The following is a 25,221-nucleotide window of genomic DNA, read 5'->3' as shown; positions in this document are numbered from 1 at the left end:
TTGTATTGGTTAATGGCGGTTTTTGTGTGCTTTCCAGTATGTTTGATGTATACACCCATGCAACGCTGAAGAATATTTTGCATATATTTATAAATAAATCATAATAATAATAATAATAATAATAGAAAGCATATCTGTACTTAAAATACGTGTTTTTTAACAAGGCATCAATTCAAAATCCTGTGTCCCTCAAGTGACTAAAAGAAAGAGATGTAATGTTGAGTGCACAAAATTAGCTTTTTGGTGCTGATGGTACCTAAGGCCTTTATTTTCAGACACTTTATTTTTTCTCACGTTAGATTTTTTGTAAGAGGACCTATCCCTGAGTCTCTAAAACATCAGGGATCCCCTAGTTAGTCCTATTCCAAGAGTGCTTAGCCTCTTTCCCAGACAAGATCTTTCTCCCAATGATTCTGTGCCCCCTTTCAGAGCAGCTTTTTACGCTATTGGGGCGTAAAAATTGGTCTTTCAGACCATTTTCTGCCATTCTTTCAGAAGGAAGTTTTTTCCAAGCCTCAGTGGAACACACATAGGCCTCTCTTTCTCCCCACCCTCCTTAAGCAAGTCCCAATGTTACTTTGCCCCCCGAGATCAAGAAAAGGAAATTTCAATGCTTTTGTAATAAAAACGTGAATTCTGCATTAAAGAATTTGTCTTTACATGATCAGGATACAAATGACAGCAATTCAAAGGAAAGTCACAATGACACTGCACATGTGTACCTGCGAGAAGAAAATAAGCAACAGGAAGAAGATTGCTCTGTGTTGCTTGATGAGAAGAACCCTGAGTGATGCAGTTTTCTGCTTAGCGGAGCACCAGCCCAGGGTATCAGGCAAGTGAATACAATCACTGGGGGGATGACTAACTTTCAGCACCCCTCAGTGATTATTGACGTTCCTTTTCCTTTAAAGGGGTGGGTCAGCTTTAAGTTAACTTTTAGTATGTTATAGAATGGCAAATTCTAAGCAACTTTTCAATTGGTCTTCATAATTTCTTTTTTTACAGTTTTAGAATTAATTGAGTCTTTCCAGCTTTGAAATCTGGTTCACTGACCCCATCTAAAAATCAAATGGTCTGTAAGGCTACAAATGTATTATTACTACTACTTTTTATTACTCATCTTTCTATTCAGGCCCTCTCCTATTCATATTACAGTCTCTTATTCAAATCAATGCACGGTTGCTAGGGTAATTTGGACCCCAGCAACCAGATTGCTGAAATTGCAAACTGGAGAGCTGCTGAATAAAAGGCTAAATAACTCAAAACCAATGAAACCAATTACAAACGGTCTCATTCTACATCATACTAAAAGTTAACTTAAAGGAAAACTATACCCCCAAAATGAACACTTAAGCAACAGATAGATCATATCATATTAAGTAGCATATTAAAGAATCTTACCAAACTGGCATATATATTTAAGTAAATATTGCCCTTTTACATCTCTTGCCTTGAGCCACCATTTTGTGATGGTCTGTGTGCTGTCTCAGAGATCATCTGACCAGAAATACTACAACTCTAACTGTAACAGGAAGAAGTGTGGAAGCAAAAGACACAACTCTGTCTGTTAATTGGCTCATGTGACCTAGCATGTATGGTTTGTTGGTATGTTTGTGTGCACAGTGAATCATACGATCCCAGGGAATGGCCCTTATTTTTTAAAATGGCAATTTTCTATTTATGATTACCCAATGGCACATACTACTAGAAAAGTATATTATTATGAAAATGGTTTATTTACATGAAGCAGGGTTTTACATATGAGCTGTTTTATGCAATATCTTTTTATAGAGACCTACATTGTTTGAGGGGTATAGTTTTCCTTTAAAGGTGGAGGACCTCTTCCAACACTTTTTTCAGATAGTTCACCAGAAATAAAGACTTTTTCCAATTACTTTCTATTTTCTATGTGCGACTGTTTTTCTAATATTGAAGTGTAAAGTGTAATTTTCCACCTTCTAGAGCAGATCTGGGAGGGGGGGGCGCCGACCCTGTAAACTGTTCTAAATCGATACATTTAGTTGAAACATTTCTTTTCTTTGCCCCTGCTGAGCAGAATCCCTGAGTTTCATTAGAGAGCTGTTAGAATTGATACAATAGTTGCCAATACTGCAGATGCGGCTGAGAAATGTATCAACCAAATGTTGCGAAATTGTAACTGTTCAGAATTTATACCTGAATTACTGAGCTGCCAGACTGAAACACCAAAGACAGGAACATTCAACTATAAACTTAGATTTTGGAAAAACGGTAAAAAAAAAAAATGTAAAGTAGTTGAAAAAAGTCTTTATTTCTGGTAAACTATCTGAAACCAACTGAACTGGAAAAGTAATAACTGTCCTCTCTTTACAAGTCCTTTAACAAGAGATTGCATAAGAAACTGACACTATTCAATACTACAAGGTATTTACACAAGATTTAAAAGGTTAAAGGTAGGTCAGGTGCAACTCACCTTTTCCTCTCCTTCCTCTGAATTGTCAGAGTGTCTGGGAGATGAAATTTCATTGCCATGCTCATCTTTAGTCTTGCCGCCATCTTTCTTTGCTCGTGGCTTTCTTTTCTTTGTTTTAACCTGCCGGCAAAATAATGAAAAACAGGTTGCTGGAAGTTTTTTTTGTTTGCCCCCATGATGACTGAATACTGCTTAGATCAGTTTACTACAATTAAATTGCACAAACCTCATCTCCAGCACCAGTTACTTTCTCTGTTTCTTTCTTCAGCATTTTCAGCAAATAATCTGCTCTTGTCTGTAAATGTTTCCCTTGAGGTTTCTTCTCTGTTTCCACTGGCAAAATCTAGAAGTGACAGTTATCTGTTTAAGCTAAAAACTTCATTGTATGGAATCAAGATATAAGTAACTATAATATATGTAACAAGCTGGCTAGTATGAACTTGGGTTTCATAATGTATTTATGTTGATGAAACAGTCATTACCTTTTCAGAGAGCTTCAGCTCAGGATCGCTTTTTATAAGTTCCCAATTGCCATAGCCATGTTCATATATCCCAAGAAGTAAATGGGAATCATCTTCTACAGCCCATTCCACATCAAAATGGGCAGCCTTTACTCGACTCGCGACACAATATCTGTGCCCAAAAACATATGAAAAACATCTATTAGAGCTTTTAAGGTATCAAAAAGAATGAAACTATGTGCCCTCTTTAACTTTGTATTAGATCAGATACTGAGCTGACATGGAGATTATTTACTTGCACTAATTCTGGGACATTACAATGTTTTTCCCTTATCACATTGTATTGAACCCTAGACCTGGCTAGGGGTCAATAAACTAACTCAAATTCATTTCTCATCTGAGTATTCCACAGAGTTATTAATGGGCAAGATTGAGACAGAGGCTTCTCCCTGACTTGGAACCTTTTTTTTTTTTGTTATGACTCAAGTATATAAGATTTGTGCTGAAAAAAGATTGAACTCAAACGGACATTGTTCTAAATATTAGTAAAATTTGATATCAATATCTGCATTCCCAAACATTAATGAGCATTCACAAGTAAATATAACTCACTTTTTCTTTTCTTCCGGGTCAGTTGGGATGGATTTAGTGAGAATATCGAAGTCTTCCTCATGCTGAATAATAGCTTTTACATTTACTTGTACACCAGAGATTTTGATTGTGGGGCCCCTACGCTTGCCTGGACCTTTTCCTGAAAAATAAGAAAAAAGTCATTAAAGGAGAAGGAAAGCTACGAAGGTATTGTATTGCCAATAGATTAGCTCCAATAGTGCAAGCTAGAATGCTATATTTATTGTGTAGAATGCTTTACCATATCTGAGTAAAAAGCTCTAGAAGCTATCTGTTTAGGATAGCAGCTGCAGTATTAGCTTGGTGTGACATCACTTCCTGACTGAGTTTCTCCCTACTCACTTATAGCTCTGGGCTCAGATTACAGCAGAGAAGGGGGGAGCAAACTGAGCATGCTCACGTCCGGGCCAAGGAGGTTTAAGCTAAAGGCAGGAAGTCTGACACAGAAGTCCATGTGTACACAATAGAAGCAAGAAATGCAGTTTCTTTTGACAGAAGACTCAGAGCAGCACTACTTTGAGGGTTTAGTGGTATATTTAGGTAGACCTTCCTGATAAGGCTTACGTAGTTTTATCCTTTCCTTCTCCTATAAAGGCTGAATAAAAATAAAGTATCAAGTTCTAGAGCTGTTGCCAGATGCAAAACTAATCTGTATGACTCTATGCTCTCCTTTCCCTCGGCTAAAACTGATAATCATTAGAAAATGATTGTCAGATTTAAAAAGATGACAAGGCAACTAAATGGTAATTTAAATCTTCCAGTCAAACATACCATCAGCAGGGTTTTCTTTTAATTGTTCTTCGAACTCCTGCATGGCCGAAGCACAGTTGTTGTGCAGAAGTTCACCCAACCTCTTGAGATCTGCCACAGATTTATCCACAAGTTCTGCGTCTCTAGCAATGCACTCAAGTCTGCAAACCAAGATATATACTTTCTACCAACCAATATGTGTGTATTCTTGTATATTATTGCAAGTAAAATAAGACAGATGTAAAGCAGTGTATTGTCAACCTACCTTTCCAGTGGAGAAGCAAACTTCTTGTACGCCTTAATAAACCTAATAAAATAAATTGTTACACACAAGTCATTGCAGGGAAAAGGATACATTTTGATTCAGCAATTTAAAATCGTTCCCCTGCTAAAGATGGAGCTGTATCTTTACCACAGAATAAGGGATGTAAATAGTAAATAGGTCCCATGCATGCTACAGGATGGATCTAAGCCTTTTGCCCATGAACATGCAACCAGCTGGGGGTGTAGTACAACAATATATCAAACAGAGAATCTATCTAATTGTGCTGGCTTTAAGAAGTGTTCCCATTAAACTCTTACCCAATTGTTAACCAAGAAAACAAGAGAAATGGTTTGCACCTACCGTCTGATTTCAGCATCTGTAAATCCCTCCACATTGTCTTTCCTAACACTGCGGGGCCGCCCTCTGCGCTTTGGTTTTTTGTCATCATCAGAGTCATCAGAGTCACTGTCGGATCCAGAGGAATGCTGAGCTTTCTGCTTTGACTCCAAATCAGACTCGCTGTCATTTGCTGGAGGCTGGAAAATCAGGCACATTTTTTTTATTAATCCTTGGATTTAAATGGCAACCTGACTCCACATAACTAAAAGGATCATTGTTACAACAGTACGGGAGAAGAACACATTATTGGTCACAGCCCAGCTAAATTATATTTAAATTATGTTCAATTATATGTGCTTAGAAGAAAGAATGTAGGATCCCTTTAGAAATGTTTCAGTGCATTAGTTCAACAGTACTACTTCATGTATTTTTTTCTTTGCATTTTATCTTTTTCCCCTTGCTTTGCTGCTATTGATTTAGTCAGCTGTTTTCCCTCTTGCTGCTCACTCACCTTGCTTTTCTTGGGGTACTATCCAAACTCCCCAATGCCTATTCATACAGATTTACATATTAAAAGCCTAATTTTTTAACCACCCTCTTGCTGTCAACTGTTTTTTTATTGTCTGCTTAGCATTTAAATGGATGAAAAACTTTCTTCACTTGCAGGAGCATAGTTGGTTTACACTCCATCCCCAATCTAGGGTCAAAGAAAGGAGAAATAATCACATATCCTTAGCAAGTTTCTTTGCCCTCTAATGCCTGCTGTTTAACAGTATTATTAATAAGGGAATACAATGCAAGAAAGAATCTTACTAAAATTCCACAATTATTATTTCCTGTTATAGTGATACTGACACTAAACATTTTCTTTTTAAAATATTAATTGACATTAAAAGTTACCTATACGTCATGTTGATAGTTTCACTGATAGTTCTGCTTTTGTAAGTAATTGTTACTTGTTTCTAATGCTAACGGACTCCTGCTGCACAAATATGGCCGCCCCCTCATAGAGGAACAGTGTATTAAGAAAGGTAATGTAAAATCATCATGCAAATAGTTTTATGGCAAAATAATCAATAGCATTCAAAGACAATGTTATGATAGATATAAAAAAGGTTATTTTCTGGTGTCAGTATCCCTTTATTTATACACTACTGACATATTTCTTCAACATCATCTTTATAAATAATTCACATCAGTCCCTGTCCCAGAGGAACTTATAATAACTAGTGAAACTTATTACCTAAGGTGACAAATGAATAGATAGACAGTATAAATAGTGGCAAGCACAGTAAGTGTAATATTTTCCAGATTTAAATCTGCACATGATATACTCCATAAAAGACATTATGAAAGAGTATGCACTCACCTTCCTATTTAAGCTCCGGATCCTGGGAAGCATGTATATTTCATTCAGTTCTTTCTGTCGAGCCTCTTCCTCCACTTTTTTCCTTTGCCCCTCAGGAATTATGTCATCCCATTCCTGTTCGCTCTTTAAATCAATTTTGGGCTCTTCCTCCATTGTTGCAAAGTTGGCTACCTAAAAGAAACCAGAAAACATAGGTTTCTATGTTTTTTATCTTTTAATACACATTTACAGGAATCCAACAAAACAAATTGGGTTCAACACAGTGGGCACCATGGATGATTTACCTTGAACTGAGACAAGAGCTCATCAGTAGCACTGGAAGATGGCTCATTCTCTCGTGTTTCAGCCAGACGTAAAATTTCATCTATATCCATTTCCTGAAAGAATCATGAAATAATAACCTTTTTAAAGGTATGCACTATTTTCTCAAACTTATAAGGAGAATTACTGTGAATGAGAAATATCATACAGCAATATAGAAGACAGAGCCAAATGAGATTTCAATTAAAACTCATGTCTAACCAAAGTAAACATAGCTGCATAGCTGGCAAACATTAGTAGAAATTGTGGTTAAGTAGTAGCTGCAGCTGAATATATTAATGCTGCTGCAATGGAATAACCTTGATTGATTCATTATAACACTCACATTTATCACATTTACTGAATAGAGTGCCATGGGATTCATGCACAAAATGCAACGGATTTCTTCTTCATTTATGTTAGAAGTTGATTTAGCACAAAAAAACCCTCTTACCTGAGGTTCTGATTCCTCTCCTTCAGGTTCCTTGAAAAGATCTGCAGCTCCAAACTTTAGAATAGCAGCAAGTTCTTCCTTGTTAAATGGGTTAGAACTACAAAGAAATGAAAATAGATGGTACCAAATAAGGTCAGTTGGGAGGTATATATTTAGAACAATATCAAGGGTTGTGTGAAAAGATACGCCATTTGCCCTCAATGCTCATTTGCTTACTTAGAGCTCCCTGAGTTATTGTCCAGTACAGTTCTGCCTGTGGTATCCATACGCTGGATGACAAGATGATCCAGAACCATCTTTTTTTTCGCTCGCTCTATTATTTCTTCCTCTACTGTGCCCCTGGTGACAAGCCGGTATATATTCACCTGCATAAGAAAAGCTTATACTAATGACAAAGGCAAAATATATTTCTAGCTGCTGACTCGGTCTAAAGGACCTTAAATCTGCCCGTGTATAGCCACCAAAGGGGAACTATATCGAAAATGAAAAATATAATATAAGCTTCCTCATACTGAAGTAATAACTTTCTAAATACAATAAATTAAATATTCTGCATTGTTTCTAAAACAATCAAGTTTACATTCACTATTCCTCTCTCAGCATCTGTTTCTCTTCATTCTGTCATCATTTAGCAGTTGGTGTCAGATGAATGATCCAATATATCTTATAGGAGGGGCTACCTTTCCTAGCAGATGTAAGCTATTCCAGTACAAACAAGATAACTGCCTTTTGCACAAATTCTGCATGTAGAGAGACATGATATCTGGTGATTTTAATAGAGTGAGCTCTAATACATGTTCTAGGCAAAAGGAGACCCCCCCCTATCAGATAAATTGGATCATTCATCTGATACCCAACTCCTGAATGAAGACAGAATGAGGAGAACAGATGCTGAAAGAGGAATAGTAAAGATGAACTTGATTATTATAAATAATGCAGAAGTTTTAATCGATTGTATTTAGAAAGTTTCTTATTTCAGTATGCTGAAGCCTGTATTAAATTTTCATTTTTGTGATTAAGATGATAGCAAGCATTTGCAACATTCCAGTTAGAGACAGAGAGAGACACACAGACAAATCGAGTAAGCTATCTATCTGTTGTTGCTGTAACATCACAATTTGTTCTTTTTCATTTTAAATGTATAACAATACAATAAATGCTTCTGAGTAGAGATGTATGCATGTAATAAAAAGCTCCTGTTCTCTATATGATGACGTTTATATCAATATAAAGGTATCATAATAGAGATAAAGAAAAGGTCAATATAATTGGTGGATAAACTTAGGAGAAAATAGTTTAAAAACTCCAGTTTTCCTTCCAGATAGCAGTATAAAGTATAGAATTACATTGTTTTTCAATAGCTGTACTTACTACAAAAAAAATGAAAACTACAAATATTTGTTAACTGACGAAGTATGGAGTATTGCCCAGTTTATTAGATCATGTTGACCATCAAAGTATATTGCCTTAAAATAAACCCTTTGCCAACCTGTTTCTTTTGGCCAATACGATGAGCTCTGGCTTGTGCCTGCAAATCATTCTGTGGATTCCAGTCTGAATCAAAGATGACCACTGTATCGGCTGATGCCAAGTTTATACCTAGGCCTCCAGCACGTGTGGACAACAGGAAACAAAAATCCTAAATACAAAGAGATATGTCAAATTATTTCCATCTGTGACTAAAGAGACCAAAAGAATGGCAGTTTATGTTTGCATCAGAACACACTTATGCAGAATAAAACAGTATAATATTGAGGTCTCACCTCAGAGCCTTCTGCATTAAAGTGATCAAGTGCCTGCTTGCGTATCTCTCCTTTTATTGATCCATCTAGTCGCTAGAGGAGGACACAAATCAGTTAGACGGCATAGAGAGCAAGAACAAATCTAGGTCTCAGTACCAAGAGAATAAAAATAACTTTAGTGCTGGGTGTACCTCGTGGACATTCCCTTGCAACAGAAACCCTGTGATGGCACAGATCTACTTACAGTGCTGGCTTGCTACCTGCTACTGCTTTAACTCTTTACACCAAAATGGGAAATGCATACTTAAAGGGATAACTCACCTTTAAGCTAACGTTAAACTAACTTTTAGTATGTTACAGAATAGCTAATTCTAAGCAACTTTTCAATTGGTCTTTATTTTATATTTTGTATAGTTTTTTAATGATGTGCCTTCTTCTTTCTCTTTCCAGTTTTCAAATGGGAGCCACTGAGCCCATCTATGCCCTGTAAGGCTACAAATGTATTGTCTCTGCTACTTTTTATTATGTAGTCACATTTCACCCTTACTATCTGGTAGGGATGCACTGAATCTATTTTGGGATTTGGTTAAATCCAGAATCCTTCATGATTCGGCCAAATAGCGAACTGAATCCTAATTTGCATATGCAAATTAGGGCAAGGGAGGGTTAAAGAGAACCACGCGGTGAAAAAAAAATGTTAAGCTCCTTGTTTGTGTGATGAAAACACGTGATTTTTAGCATCTGGATTCAGTTCAGCCAGGCACTTGGAATCCGAATCCTCATGAAAAAGGCTGAATCCTGGCCAAATGCCAAACCGAATCCTGGATTCAGTGCATCCGTATTATGTGGTGCAATAATGGCACAAATACAAAAAAGGGGAATTTTATGAGAACCTGGCATAAAATGGACCAATATAAGATGCTGATTAAACCATTCCAGGCCGAGATGGCAGATTAATGATCATTCATTTTTAGGGTTTAGTTCTTCTTAAAAGGGGTTGTTCACCTTACAAACATTTTTTCATTTTAGTTGTTTTCAGATTGTTCCCGTGTAATAAATACTTTTTCAATTGCTTTCCTTTTATTTATTTTTTTTACTGTTTTTCCAAAATCTAAATTTTAAGTGTAATGTTCCCGTCTCTGGTGTTTCAGTCTGGCTCAGTAATCAAAAACAGATTCTGAACGGCAACATTTAGTCGATACATTTCTCAGCAGCATCTCTGAAGTATTAGCAACTATTGTATCAATTCTAACAGTTGCTCAGAATGGACAAATAAGAAATGTATCAACTAAATGTATCAATATCAAACAGTGACCCCCAGAGCGACAAAAGGTGAAAAATGAAACTTAAAAAAAAAAAACGGTCACACAGAAAATAGAAGGCAATTGGAAAAAAAGTCCTTATTTCTGGTGAACTATATGAAACCAACTGAAGGTTGTGCTGCAAGTTGTCACATAAAACTGCTCTCATGCCCCTAACCTTAGCAACCAGGATTTGGTTTGTGAAAAATCAACATAAATCAAGTCTTATCTGATTTCTGTGGCAACTGACCTGAACAACCAGATACTATTTTGAAGTTTTGATGAGCAATATTTAAAAAAATAGACAACAGTTTATAAAATTGCCTCAGTAATTTCATTCTTTTATAAAAGTTTTAGATTAAATTTTCCTTTTCCTTTTGCTGTCACAAACTACAGGCAGGATATATATTCAGGTGAATTCACACTTTTTCTTTCTTCTGTATTCTACATTTTATTAACACAAGTGTGCCACATTCAATACTCATTCAATGTCTCCTCCTAGGCGAGTACCTGAAAAGGGTAATGCTTGATGGCCATGTATTCAGCAAGGATATCCAGCATGCGCACCATCTGTGAGAAGATAAGTACTCGGTTTCCTCTTTCACGCAGTCGTGTCAGAAGCTTGTCTAGCAAAACAAGCTTTCCACTGCTCCTGATCAAAGACTAAGGAGATGTTTATTCTCGTTAGTTTACAGTTACTAGCAGTTATCTGAACGCTCTGACACTGCAACAAATCATTCAGACATTTTGGATGGACTTTCTTCAGCCAAATATTAAAGCGATAACAAAAGATGAAACATTCAAGAATAAAAATGATAACATTCAAAAGTTTCTCTGTTTATTTTGTAAATAAGCAGTAAAGTTAAAGGTGACAATTTTCATAGTTTTTTTTAACCAATCAATATAAGAGGGGTGATGACATGAATATGGATAAAGGGATGGACATATCTATGGATATAGACACTTTGCGCAAGCAAATCAGTAAACTCTAAAATATTAGAAGACATAGGAGCTTATTTATAAACACAGGACAAATTTGCACCTGGGCACTAACTCGTAGAAACCAATCAGTGACTGGCTTTTTACAGGCAGCTGCATGTCTCAGTCTCCTATGCAAGACAACCAGTCCCAAAAATGATTAGCAACTGACCTGCAATGCGTCCGATCGACTTTCCCTCTCTGTGTCTTCTGGGGGTTTGATGAGGAAACAGTGGTTGCAACATTTTTTAAGTTCCATGACAATGTTAAGGAAGCCAGAGGTGCTGCCTCGTGTTCCCTTTGAGAGTGCTTTGTAGTTCCTTGTTAATAACCACCTGTAAGCAAATGACCAAAACAGGTGGTTAAAAGGGTTGTTCACCTTCAAATTAACTTTTACCGGTAATATGATGTAGAGAGTGATATATAATTTTTTTAATATTTGTGGTTTCTGAATTATTTAGCTTTTTATTCAGCAGCTGTCCAGTTTGCAATTTCAGCATCAGGTTGATAAGGTCCAAATTACACTAGTAACCAACCATGCACTGATTTGAATAACAGACTGGAATATGAATAGGAGAGGCCTAAATAGAAAGAGGAGTTATAAAAAGTAGCAATAACAATGAATGTATAGCTTTACAGCACATTGGTTATTAGATGGGTCAGTGACCCCCATTTGAAAGCCGAGAAAAATCCAAAGAAAAAAGCGAAATAAAAAACTATAAAAAAATAGAGGCAACAGGCTTTCCAATAGTTAGGTTTGCAATAATTGTGTTTACTACCACAACAGATTATCTCAGCACCTTAACTACAAACTGTATTGAGTGAACAAATAAATAACAATGGACTTTTTTAGTCAGGATTACATAGGTGTGCTTACTACAACTCAAATTACCTCAGCACACTTTTACCTAACTTCAGTTTGGTTACCATACAAATAGCACCAGGCTTTGTATTTTAAATATTTTAAATAAATCCCCTTTTCTTATCATGAGCTCACTTGAATTACCTTTGCTTTTCATGGTGTGTCACAGATTCTGTACAGGGATTTCATGTCCCAGAATCCATCGCTTTACAATGGAAAAAGAGTTGCGTTGCTTTTCACTGTGAGCTTAGCTTAAGGGGGTAGGGAAATGATTCTAATGTTTTAGGAATAGACTATCATGGTTTTATTTTAATCTGTGTAATCACTGTGGAAGTTCAGCACCTTTTTTACAAAATACGAACTAAACACGCTCACGTGAGAAAGGGGGGTTATTTGTCTTTTAAGCATTCAGGTAGGTAATGTTCTCCTGGCATCAAATATACACCAGCCTCATCCATACTGCAAAAGGGTGAATTGCAAGTTGCATTCCGGAGAATGTGTTTCCACGATGACCAGAATCTTTACACCACTTTATTTGGCACTTAGCAAATTGAGCATTGAAAGCAAATTTCGAGCGAATAGCTTTTGTGCTAATTTTGTTCCTCATTCTGAACTCAGCAGCAAATGTTCCAACAGAGGATATACAATGTGTATGCTCTACACCTTTCAACACTTTCTGTGAGTTTGAGTGACCTACCACCTTGCAGCTGAACTGCCATTGCTCCTAAAGATGCTACATCACTTACAATTGATGGAGTTCTAGCAGGGCAGTAATTTTGTTGGCAACAACGCAGCAGAATGCCCTATGCCCATGCCAATGTTTGTTGCTTGATTACAAAGATTTGTGTTTACTCACATACCTGTATCAGCATTATATGTGGCTGATGTATATGTTTGCTCATAGAATGTATGTATTACAGAAAATACATCTTAAAAACTATTTTATTATATATTATATATAATGTGATATACATATATGGGATACTTATCCGGCAACCCATTATTCAGAAAGCTCAGAATTACGGGAAGGCTGTCTCCCATAGACTATTTTATCCGAATAATCCAAATGATTTCCTTTTTCTCTGTAATAATAAACAGTACCTTGTACTTGAGCCAAACTAAGATATAATTAATCCCCAATGGAAGCAAACCCAGCCTATTCAGTTTATTTAATATTTCCATGATTTTCTAAACTAAAGGTAGATCAAAATTAAGATCTACATTACAGAAAAGATCCATTATCTGTAAATCCCCAGGTCCAGAGCATTCTGGATAACAGGTCCCATACCAGTATTCATATGTATTATAGATGAGTAATTCAAAAAACTCCCTGTCCTCATGAAATCCCTTTCAACACCACCAAAATGTAAAAATAATTAAACAAAATCACTATAAAATAGAAGACATACTTGTAATACTGTTTCTGCGTGACACACATCTCTACCCGGAGTATCTGTTCTACTTTGGCTGGAAGTGACTTCTCCACATCTTTCTTTACTCTGCGTAGCAGAAAGGGTTCTAGGACTTTATGTAGGCTTTGGTAACCATTGTCTCTTCCTCTGCCATGCTCATCTTCAAAGTCTTCCCAACACTCAAATCTATAGACAAATTGAAAGTATGACTACAAAAGTTTAAAGGAACAGTAACACCAAACTGGCAGTTAGGCAGGTTAAAAAAAAAAAAAAAAAAAAAAAGTTAAAAGGTTGCACTTGATGGACGTGTGTCTTTTTTCAACCTAACTTACTATGTTACCAAAAAATGAAAGTGTTTTAAAGGAATGACAATATATATACTTTATTAAATGCTTATCTTCTCTCAGAAAACTCCAGTGAATCTGAGGCAAGGGCCTGCCTAGCAGGAATTGGGTTGTGTCCCAAGGCTCAATGCACAAGTACCATATGACGTATGAAGTACCAAATTTGGTGAAGTAGAAATTTGCATAACAAACACTATATTAATTATACTAATTACACAAATTGCAAAGCAGAAAGCACATTGAAAACCTGCCAAGTTTTGATCAGTAAATGAATGAAAGGCGCTAGGATAAAGACTTACCTCTCTGGCATAATAAAGTGCAGGAGTGACCACAGTTCCTTAAGTGAGTTCTGGAGAGGCGTACCGGTGATCAGCAGCCGATTGTTAGATTTGAATTCAATGAGTGTTTTATAAAGCAAAGAGTCATCATTCTTCAGTCGATGGGCTTCATCTACCCCAAGGAAAGCCCAGTTAATACTGTTGAGAACAGCCTGCAATAGTAAACATAATTAATTAAGTCAGATGATTTATAGATGAATATGTATCACTCTGTCAGGGAGCTAATGCAATTCCTTACTTTCAAATATGAGGATATCAAAACTCAGCTCAGACTTAAGTGACCTAAGCTAAAGTACTGAATATAGTTTATATAAACAGGTGTAGTTATGGGGACCAGCCATTCAAGTTGACTAGGGTAAGGGCACATATTTACTAGCACTTAAAGGGGTGGTTCACCTTTAAGGTAACTTTTATTATGTTATAGAACAGCCATTCTAAGCAACTTTTTCAATTGGTTTTCATTATTTATTTTTTTATAGTTTTATAATTATTTGCCTTTTTCTTCTGACTCTTTGCAGCTTTCAAATGGGCGTCGCTGATTCCCTTCTAAAAAATAAATGCTTTGTAAGGCTACAAATGTATTGTTACTGTTTATTAGTGATCCTTCTATTCAGGCCCTCTCCTATTCCAGTCTCTTATTGAAATCAATGCATGGTTGCTAGGGTAATTTGAACCCTAGTTACCAGATTAGTTAAGATCCAAATTGAAGAGCTGCTGAATAAAAAGCTAAATAACTCAAAAATTATCCACAATAATAAAAAAAAGTCTCAGAATATCACTCTCTACATCATACTAAAAGTTATCTCAAAGGTGAACAACCCCTTTAACCAGGAGTCAAAAAATCTGTATATTGTATAATATAGAATAAAACACTTTTTCTGAAAACACTGTATGCTTGTTGTCAAAAAATAGTTTATTAAAGGGGCGGTTCACCGTCCTACACTTTTTTCAGGTCAGTTGTTTTCAGATAGTTCACCTGAAATAAGATTTGTTTCAGTTGGTACCTATTTTCTATTTGTGACCATTTATTATAATATTGAAGTTTTGTATTAAAGTTTCATTTGTCACCTTCTTATGTCTTACTAAAGCAGCTCGGGGGGTCAAAGAATCTGTAAACTGTTCTAAATGATAAATCAGTTGATACATTTCTTATCTATGGCCCTGTTGAGCAGAATTCCTTAGGCAGCTGTTAGAATTGATAAAATTGTTGCTAATATACCTCAGATGCTGCTGAGAAATGTATCAACTAATGTAGCAAATTGTAACAGTTCAGAATCGCCACCTGGATTACTGAACTACCAGATTGAAACACCATCGAACATTAAACTTTACATTTCAAATTTGGAAAAGCGGCAAAAAAATAAAACATGGAAAGGAATTGAAAAAAGTCTATTTCTGGAGAACTGAAAGAATTGTTTGGCAGGTGAACAACCCCTTTAATAAGTGCTGGATGAGCTTAGAAATCATTAAAGTCATTGTAAAGTGTTAGATAAACATACTTTATCCTTCAGCAAAATTTCATACGTTGTAAGTAGTGCATTAAATTTCATCTTCTTGCTCTGCTGGTGGACCCATTCATATTCACGAATCTGGGAAAAAAAAGCAAATAAACATGTTAAATCTACTATAGAAGATTATTTTTATTGTTTTAACATAACCTACAAATGTCAACTCTAGTCAGCAAGACTGACTATAGATACACACCGTGTTTCTGCTTCCGACGTCCCCAATGTAAACCACCACATTTATATCTGGTGCCCAGATCTCAAACTCCCTCTGCCAGGATGTCAGGGTTGATAAGGGAACCACTAACAGAAAGGGCCCATAAAGCTGGTGAATATGGAAGAGATAGGAGAGAAAAGAAATTGTCTGAATGGTCTTTCCCAAGCCCATCTCATCAGCAAGGATCACGCTGTTATTCCTGCAGACAGGAGATATAAGAAAACACATTTAAAGACATGCACATAAAAAATTAAAACATCACAATATTCATAATTCAAATTACTATCAACATACATTGTGTTGAATTAACGAAGAGCCAGACTCATAAAAGGACACATACTTAAAATTAGCTACAGACCTAAAATTAGGCTAAAAAAATAGACTAAAAATTCTATTTGTTGAATTTTTTAAAGTTTTGTACTACAACAGAGTCTGTATTTTGTGGAAATAGCACCCATTTGCAGTCATTTTGTATAAGGACAAGTTATATATTATATAAATGATGGCAGCACACATGGTGAAAGAAAACCGAAGGTGAAACATTTAAATACATTGTCGTTGGCTTTATTACTTAACAGTAACACCAAAAAATTAAATTGTTTTAAAGTAATGAAAAGTCATGTACTGTTGCCCTGCACTGGTAAAACTGATGTGTTTGCTTCAGAAACACTACTATAGTTCAAATGAACAAGCTGCTGAGTAGCAATGGTGGAAATTGAAAAAAGGCTATATGGCACAGGATAAATAATGGATGACAGATAAGATTATGTTCTACAGAGCTTATCTGCTATCTGCTGTGTAACCTGAACCTTTTCTCCATTGAATGGCTGTCCCCATTGCTACACAGCAGCTTATTTATATGAATAATAGTAGTGTTTCTGAAGCAAACACACCAGTTTTACCAGTGCAGGGTAACACTGCATTATATTTTTATTACTATAAAACAATTACATTTTTTGATGTTACTGGTCCTTTAAAGAGGTGGTTCAGAACCTTTAAGTAACTTTTAGTATGTTATAGAATGCCTTATTCTAAGAATTTTTTCAATTGGTCTTTATTTTTACATTTTTTATAGTTTTTTTTAATTATTTACCTGACCCCATTCAAAAAAATAAATGCCCTGTAAGAATAAAAATGTATTGTTATCGCTGCTTTCATTACTCATTTTTCTATTCAAGCCCTCTACTATTTATATTCCAGTTTTTTATTCAAATAGATGCATGGTTGCTATGGTAATTTGGACCCTAGCAACCAGATTGCGGAAATGGCAAACTGAAGAGCTGCTGAATAAAAAGCTAAACAACTCAAAAACCACAAATGAAAATGACAACAAATTGTAAATTGTCTCAGAATATCACTCTCTACATCATACTAAAAGTTAATTTAAAGGTAAACTAATCCTCCAACCAATTGTATTACTCTGGCCAGTTACCACTAGGAAATTAAATTTTTTAGTGGTACTGATCTCTTTATAGACTATAGGAAATACTTCAATGAAATAAAAAATGTTTTAATGTTATAACTTACTTGCACCAAGAGTGAGCCAGCCAGTTCAGACCCTCTAGCTGATAATCACGCAGTTCTAGACCTTCTCCTCCTATGAAAGAAGGCTGCTTCTTTAAGGTGACAAACCTTGGTCTCTGCCTCAGAACCTAGCAAACACAGAGTTTAGATATTAAAAGCATGCAGAATACAATAATAAACAGAAAATATGTTTTTTATATGTAGGTATCATCAGCCCCAACACATGGATTGACTATATTAGTATTGGGACAGGTCCAGCAGTAACAATTTCATAGACAACTGTGCAGTGAAGCTTGTTCTTTTCTTCTTACTTACAATTCAAATGTGCAAAAGTACAATCATCTAGGTGCAATAAGTTGACCAACTGTTTCTTTTGCTGGTAAATCTAGTTTGACTACCTCCAGCTACTCAATAACATCGTTCATGTCACCAAAATAATTAATTTTGTAAGAACCTTGCAGTCTTTTAAAGGTGTTGATTTTGAGTTGTTTCGGCTGTTGAAACTGTCAATACAGTGCTGGAACTTCTTCCCAACAAGGGCACCATCTTCCCAGCTGCATTCAGAATATGGGAGACCCATCCACTTGCAAAGATACTCCGGTTCATTGGAGGAGGGAGTCTTCCTGCTGTGAACTAGAGCACAGTAGGGAAGGTTGGGTCAGATTGCCCTGCCAAAACGTTTCTAACACTGACAGAAGTAGAATGTGAAAATGGCATAAGTAGTGAGATACATTTTGCTAAATCCTGTCAACTGACAGGAAAAAATGCTGCCCAGTACTATACAAATGAAACTGCTGGCTGCAACATGGGTACGTTTTGATCCCTTTATCACTAGTGACATTAAGATAGCCTCTGCCTTAATGTGGAAGTGAGCATGCTGGCATCCACTAATAACAGGCACTAATCTTACATTACAAAAAAATAAGAGTTTTACCTGGAAAATCTGAGTTCCCAGAAGACGACTTGCTTGTTTTTACAGCTGCGTGGTGAGGAAAGAATTTAATTAATAAATATATATATATATATATATATTTATATTTGCATGCGGTTGACAAAAGACACCATACTGAGCCCTCAAAAAGCACGATATGTTGTGCAAAACAGGTCAGGGTCCAACATACTACATGGGGAAAATTCCTTTCTGACAGTAACTTGGCAGTCAGTAACCATGGTTTGTTTAATACTCATAGTTTAACAAATCACAGCTACACATGCCCCCTACCCCTTACTAAAAAGCTATTCTATACATTTTTGACCTCGACCAATAATTCAGTTATTACAACTCATAAGGCACATACAGCTGATCAGTTTAAACAGTAAATCATCTCTTCCTATTCTCAATGAAACCACCAAGATTTGTTCCCAAAGGATGCAAAGAAAAGTGACAAATATTGTGTGGGGCACAAGCCGTGTATAGTATAGCTTTAGATGAGATCAGACTAACAACACTTACCTATGACTCTCTCAATTATCTGATACTGCTTGTTCAGCTCAGATGCCAATTCTTGCTGGCAGCTGAAGTATTCTACATCCTCAGGTGAAACTTTTGATAACCTGCAGACACAGCCATACATTAAAGATTTAACTCTAAAATATTGATGGGAAATATTAGCAAAATGAAGTAATTTAATAGTCTTTACCATTGTTTGATTTCATCGTCCTTTTTCTTGAAGTTCTCAAGCTTTTTCAGGCCTTTCACCTTCTGCTGCTGAAGAGTATCTTCACTCTCCCAGGTACTGTGGATGTACGACCAGCCTTTCCACTTAATAAGATATTGTTGATCCCCTTCTTCTGTTTCAGCTTTAAATTCAGAGTTGGGATCTCCATTTTCTTCTGTTGCATACACAGTAGTGGAAGCTCCAGTGGCTAAATTAAGACAGTTGGCATGTGATACAATGTACTTTTAAGTATCAGAAAAAACAAGCTGTCAAATACTGCCTCTGGACCTATATTTATACATAAATCTTTTTTTTTCCCCAATAGGAATGTTTGGTATGTCACGACTTGCTTTCCAGTAGGTAGAAAGACAAACTGGCTTCTCCTTAGAAAACTATCAAAGATTAAAAGCCCTCTGTGCTCTCCTATAAACACAACAGGGATTGCTTGTCCATGTATTGCAATATATTCAAGCTGGTCAAAGTCATCTCTGGTCTGGTCAGTCCTACATACACTTTCACCTGATTCATTAAGAATTCTACTGCTTCATTTTACATAGGAACTAAGTTTTACCTGTTACCTGCTTTACATGTTAAAACTCCCAGATGGTTGACCTTTTTATTGGGTCACTAGGAGCACCTGACTGTAGCTGGGAATGATGGGAGCGACGACTATATCATTGCTCAGCACCCATCTTCCCAGTGGCCTACAAAGGATATTTGAATCTCAATATACAGGGAATATCAAAGATACCTCAGTGCTGAAACGTTTTATGCATGGTTCCAGTCTGATGCAAAATTAAATTTCGAATATTCTCACCTCCCTTTTTGCCAATTCTGGTGTCCAAAACTTTCTCTATTGTTTCGTGATTATCTTCCAGTTCCTCTGCTTCTTCACCCACCATCTCAATCAGATCATCTGAATCTGTCTCAAAGTCATCATCTTCCTTGTAACTGCATATGATAACCAAAGCATTTAGAAGTGCTCTCAGATGGATGAGAGTTATGCAATGATGTGATCACACAGTCTGCATTAAAAAAACTTCCAAGTAAGAATATGCAAATATTTTTGAGAGTGAATGTGGGAAGAATACGGTGCACAAACTAATAATAAACTTTACTGCTATAGCAGCTGGAGGAGCATACAACTACACATGATCCATGAATATTCTTAAAGAGGAACTATCGCCAAAATGAAAATTTAATATAAGCTTCCTCATACTGAAGAAAACTTTCTAAAAAAAAAAATTCTGCATTGTTTCTGAAATAGGATTTATGTACTCACCGATAAATGAGTCGACAGGGGGACACAGGAGACCGATGGGGTAAAGCACCATCCTTCAGGAGGCAGGACACTTGATTGACAGATCAAAAGAGGGCATGCCAGAACTCCAGCTTTATACCTAGCACTTCCTCTTTTACATCAGTTGGTACCAAAAAACTGGCCACCAGGCATAAACAAGGTAGAACAGAAACACTATTGTAACTTTAAGCTATAAACAAGCATGAACCGGGTGGGATGTCCTGTGTCCCCGTCGACTCAGAGAAACAGATTTAACGGTGAGTACATAAATCCTATTTTCTCTGACTCTCCGGGGGAACACAGAAGACAGATGGGGACTTACCAAAGCAACCCCAAAAACAGCAGGGAGGGCAACAGTGTTGTGAATGCTTGCCATTAGGCTTGCCACTGCTTGCAGTATTTTGCGGCCAAACGCCGCCTCCGCCGATGCAAATGTATTAAATAGTAGACCAGGATGCTGCTCTGCAGATCTATTCCACCAAAGCAGAGTTCCGCCAGGCCCAAGAGGTTCCTATTGTTCTTGTGGAGTGTGCTCGGATTTGAAATGATGGAGACTTTCCTATGGCTATATATATGCCCTTCCGATCCATCTCGATATTGTTGTCTTGGATGCTGGTTGACCTGCACGTGGACCAGATGGAATGTCGAATAGTGAGTCTGAATGTATTGGTTGTACTGTCGGTATAACTCTTAACTATATAACTCTATAACTCTTTTTTTCTTTAGGATTCTTGCGATCCGGTCAAAGAGTTCAACTATCTCTTGATTGAGGTGAAAAGAAGATACTACCTTAGAAATGATGACTTGGTTCTAAGCACTGCTTTGTCCTTGTGAAGAGTTCGGGGTCGCATGAGAGTGCTGCTAGTTCCGAAACTCTACGTGCTGATGAGACTGCTACTAGGTAGGTAGGTAGTTGGTGGATGTCGCCGTGGTGGGGCTATATGCACCACTCCTTTTTAACTTTAACTGTGTTATCCCAGGCTATCTTTTGCTGAAACAAAAGTGACAGTGCTGAAATCTGTACCTTGAGAGAGTTTAACTGTAGCCCCATATTGAGTCCTTTTTGCAGGAAAGATATTATAGATGGTATAGAAAGAGTTTCAAAGTCAATATTCCTCTCTTGGCACTATGACCAGTAACTCTTCCAGATTCTGTGGTAAATCCTAACCGAAACTGGTTTTCTTGCCTGAATCAGGGTAGCAATCACTTCCTCGGAAAACCCCTTCTTTCTCCAGATGGACTTTTCAATAGCCATGCTGTCAAATTGAATAGCATTGGAGTGATGAATGGGGCCTTGTCATAGCAGGTCTAACCTGCGAGGTACAGGAATAGAGGCGTCCACCGACAGATCTTGTAAGTCGTTGAACCAAGTTCTTCTTGGCCAGAAGGGAGCTATTACTATCACTAGGAGATCCGAGTGACGTATCTTCTTGAGAACTCTGGGTAGCATGGGAATCGGTGGGAACACATACACCAGGTCAAATCTCCATGACTGGGTCATGGCGTTGATCCTGCCCGCCAACGGGTCCCTGCATCGGTCAAAGAATCTGTTGACCTTGCGATATGTTCTGGACGCCATGAGGTCTATTTGTGGGATTCCCCATTTTAGAGTCAGCTCCTCGAACACTTCGGGGTGAAGTTCCCATTCCCCTGGGTCCATTTAGTGGTGGCTGAGGAAGTCTGCCTGAACGTTATCTACTCCCGAGATGTGGATTGCCGACAGCTGTACTCGGTTTTGCTCTGCCCAGTGTATAATCTCTTCGGCTTCTTTTAGAGCGCTCTGGCTCCTGGTACCTCCTTGTCGTTTTATGTATGCCATGGCATTGTCGCACAGTACTCTGACGGCTTGTGTCCTCAACTGAGATGCCCAATTGACTAGGGCCAATCTAATCGCTCTCAACTCCAGCAGATTTACTGGCATCATGGTCTCCTTTATTGACCATGTCCCCTGTGCCATGAATCTTTGTCGCTCCCCACCCAGACAAGCTGGCATCTGTGTCAGAATGGTCCATTCTGGGGTTGCCCAAGACTGTCCCTTGGTCACTGTCCTTGGACGGAGCCACCACTTTAGCGAAGTTTTGGTCCTGTGGGATAGAAGAAAGGTCTGCATCAGTGATCCCCTCTTCCACCACCGTAGTATGTCTAACTGCAAGGGACACAGATGAATTTGGGCAAATGGGACTGCTTCTATAGTCGACACCATAGAGCCTAGGACCTTCATGGCTTGGTGTATAGTTTGGCGAGGCGATCGTGACAGGTTGGATATCTGTTTCTGTAACTTGGTCTGCTTGTCCCGTGGCAGAAACACTTTTTGCAGAATCGTGTCGAATTCCAACCCCAGAAAAATCATCCGGGATGGCTGTATCTGCGATTTCTTCCAATTGATCCACCAACCAAATTGTTCAATTATCTTGGTTGCCTGACTCAGGGCCGCTTGGGCTTGTTCGATTGTGTTGGCCTTGAGGAGGAGATTGTCCAAGTATGGATCACTGATATTCCTTGAAGTCTCATTGTGGCCGCTGTGACTGCCATTAGCTTTGTAAATACCCTTGGGGCTGACGACAGGCCGAAGGGTAGCACCACAAATTGGTAGTGTTGATTGAGGAATGCAAATCTTAACTAACGTTGATGTGCCGGCCAGATCGGGACATGTAGGTATGCATCCTTGATGTCTAAGGACATGAGAAGCTGATTCGGTTCCATCCCCCTGATGACTGAGCGTAACATCTCCATCTTGAATCTGACCACTCTGATAAATTTGTTCAGGTCTTTGAGATCCAGAACAGGCCAGAATGTTCCCTCTTTCTTGGGAACCACAAACAAATTGGAGTAGAAAACGTAAAAATTTTGTTGAGGGGGTACTGGGATAATTACTCCCATCCTTTGGAGAGTTGCAATGCAACTGTAAAACGCTTGTGCTTTGTTTGGATCAGTGGGTATTGTAGACATGAAGAAATTTCTGGGGGGGGGTAGCCCAAAAGTCGAGACGATGCCCTTCCGTAACGATTTGTTTTATCAAGGCTTCTGAGGTATGTTGTAAATTTCGATTGTGGAAGAAAAGTACTTTTGCCCCCTGTGGCCTGAGATATTATCTTCTCCAAAGAGATGGAGGCCCTTAAACGGGAGTGCTATCAATGACTTCTTGGAGCTGAGGTCTGCTGACTAGTTCTCGAGCCATAAGGCCCGCCGAGCGGCTACCGCTAGTGCTGAAGAGCGTGCCGATAGTTGGGTTGTGTCAAGTGCTGCCTCACTGAGATATGCGCTGGCTTCCGCAATGTCGCGGGCTGTATCCATGAGACTCGCTCTAGATGCTCCTTCTTGTAGTCCTAATATAAGGGACATAGCCCATGTTTCCATGGCTCTGCTGACCCATGCTGTGGCTAGAGCTGGATGAAGTGCTGAGCCAGATGCAGAGAATACCGCTTTCAAGAAGCCTTCCTATCTCGTCAGTAGGATCTTTAAATGTGGCCGCATCTGTTACAGGTAAAGTGGTATTTCTAGACAACCTAGAAACTGGTGCATCCACCACTGGAGGTGTTGCCCACTTGTCAACTTGTTCTTTCGAAAACGGATAAAGCTTAGGAAATTTGCGGTTAGGTTGAAATTTCCTATATATATGTATAACTGCCACTAGTTGACCGTGTGAGGGAAACTCAGTTGAAGACTTATGCTGTCTCTTAAACAGATCCTTGGCTTGCGTCTGTTGACCTGTATGTGGATCTAGTTTTAGGGTTCCTATGACCGCCTTAATAATGCCCTACACATTGTAGAGTGCGTTTGGAACTTTTGTTCATTTATGCTTTTTACCTGCGCTTTCTTGATTTTTTGACATAGATTTTTCAATGGAAGTTACTATGTGCTTGCTATAGAGTTCGCTATAGAGAGGGTATATTTTGGGGTGAAGCAAGCGACTGTGACAATTGTATAGCAAAGGAAGGGACTGAGGTCTATGAAGGTGGCCTTATAGGACTTTGGGCAGTACATTCTAGAGGCAGTGTGACAGCCTGGCCTCCTTGGTTAAGTGGTAACTCTGTGGGTGCTGGCGGAAGCCACAGGCATTATTCTTTGCGCGAGATTGTCGGGGCCTTGCTCAGTGCTCCCGTCCTCCCTCTTCCCCGTGTTATTGGTGAGGGGAATGTGTCTGCAGTGCATAGCACCTAAGCTGTCATATGGGGAGGAAGAGTAAGCATGGAGCGCCAGATAAAATGTCATATAGATACTGACTGAGGGGGGAGTAAAAACCAGAGTAAGCTCCCCTTAATTCAGCGTCTCTCTTTACCCCAGTCACAGTCCCTTTCACCCCTCGGGGTGCAGGTTGTGATCTGGGAGGCCACTCAATTATTGAGAAAATCAAGTTAATATTCACTATTCCTCTCTCAGCATCTGTTTCCCTTCATTCTGTCTTCATGCAGCAGTTGGGTGTTAGATGAATGATCCAATATATCTGATGGGGGGGCTTCCTTTGTTAGCAGATGAATTAGAGCTCACTCAAATAACTGATTACAGTAAAAGCAAAATCTAACAAAATAACTGCCTTTTGCACAAATTCTGTATGTAGAGAGACAGGATTTCTGGTTATTTTAATAGAGTGAGCTCTAATACATCTTCTAGGTTAAAGCCCCCTATAAGATATATTGGATCATTCATCTGACACCCAATTCCTGAATGAAGACAGAATGAGGAGAAACAGATGCTAAGAGAAAAATAGTGAAAATAAACTTGATTATTTCAGAAACTGTACAGAATTTTTAATTGATTGTATTTAGAAAGTTTCTTATTTCACTATGCAGAAGCTAATATTATATTTTCACAATAGTTCCCCTTTAAATTGTATCCTTATAAATGGTGCTTAGTGATGTCATCAGTTATAATCGGCGGCTAGTGAAGAAATTTCTCACATTACTCACTGAAACCCATGTAATATAAACAATAATGTACCCCTTGTTGTAAAATGTAAGACTATTAGAAGTCACCTGGCCTGTATAAAAATACTCTGCCTTCAGCATTGTGCCTTATGATA

At 37.9% G+C, this 25,221-nt stretch overlaps 1 protein-coding gene across 9 annotated transcripts in view; it reads right to left on the bottom strand.

The window, feature by feature from the left end:
- Window positions 1–25,221, bottom strand: part of chd2.L (chromodomain helicase DNA binding protein 2 L homeolog) — a 73,044-nt gene that overhangs the window by 11,516 nt on the left and 36,307 nt on the right. For 7 of the 9 annotated variants that reach the window (XM_018253244.2, XM_018253243.2, XM_018253247.2 and 4 more), the window contains 25 exons: window positions 19,719–19,852; window positions 18,884–19,109; window positions 18,697–18,797; window positions 18,178–18,222; window positions 17,698–17,876; window positions 17,247–17,371; window positions 15,702–15,918; window positions 15,497–15,586; window positions 13,959–14,149; window positions 13,313–13,501; window positions 11,214–11,376; window positions 10,574–10,726; window positions 8,784–8,855; window positions 8,510–8,659; window positions 7,237–7,385; window positions 7,021–7,117; window positions 6,551–6,643; window positions 6,267–6,437; window positions 4,919–5,094; window positions 4,559–4,600; window positions 4,315–4,454; window positions 3,526–3,664; window positions 2,935–3,085; window positions 2,679–2,795; window positions 2,453–2,572 (listed from right to left, as the gene is read on the bottom strand). In XM_018253244.2, the coding sequence (XP_018108733.1) occupies window positions 2,453–2,572; window positions 2,679–2,795; window positions 2,935–3,085; window positions 3,526–3,664; window positions 4,315–4,454; window positions 4,559–4,600; window positions 4,919–5,094; window positions 6,267–6,437; window positions 6,551–6,643; window positions 7,021–7,117; window positions 7,237–7,385; window positions 8,510–8,659; window positions 8,784–8,855; window positions 10,574–10,726; window positions 11,214–11,376; window positions 13,313–13,501; window positions 13,959–14,149; window positions 15,497–15,586; window positions 15,702–15,918; window positions 17,247–17,371; window positions 17,698–17,876; window positions 18,178–18,222; window positions 18,697–18,797; window positions 18,884–19,109; window positions 19,719–19,852 (3,430 nt within the window). The remainder of the gene's footprint in view (window positions 1–2,452; window positions 2,573–2,678; window positions 2,796–2,934; window positions 3,086–3,525; window positions 3,665–4,314; window positions 4,455–4,558; window positions 4,601–4,918; window positions 5,095–6,266; window positions 6,438–6,550; window positions 6,644–7,020; window positions 7,118–7,236; window positions 7,386–8,509; window positions 8,660–8,783; window positions 8,856–10,573; window positions 10,727–11,213; window positions 11,377–13,312; window positions 13,502–13,958; window positions 14,150–15,496; window positions 15,587–15,701; window positions 15,919–17,246; window positions 17,372–17,697; window positions 17,877–18,177; window positions 18,223–18,696; window positions 18,798–18,883; window positions 19,110–19,718; window positions 19,853–25,221) is intronic. The other 2 variants (XM_041586868.1, XM_041586869.1) reach the window with 1 other exon arrangement.

This window comes from Xenopus laevis, chromosome 3L (genome assembly GCF_017654675.1).
Source record: "Xenopus laevis strain J_2021 chromosome 3L, Xenopus_laevis_v10.1, whole genome shotgun sequence".
NCBI classification, from domain to species: Eukaryota; Metazoa; Chordata; class Amphibia; order Anura; family Pipidae; genus Xenopus; species Xenopus laevis.
This window is presented reverse-complemented; position numbering and strand designations above follow the sequence as displayed.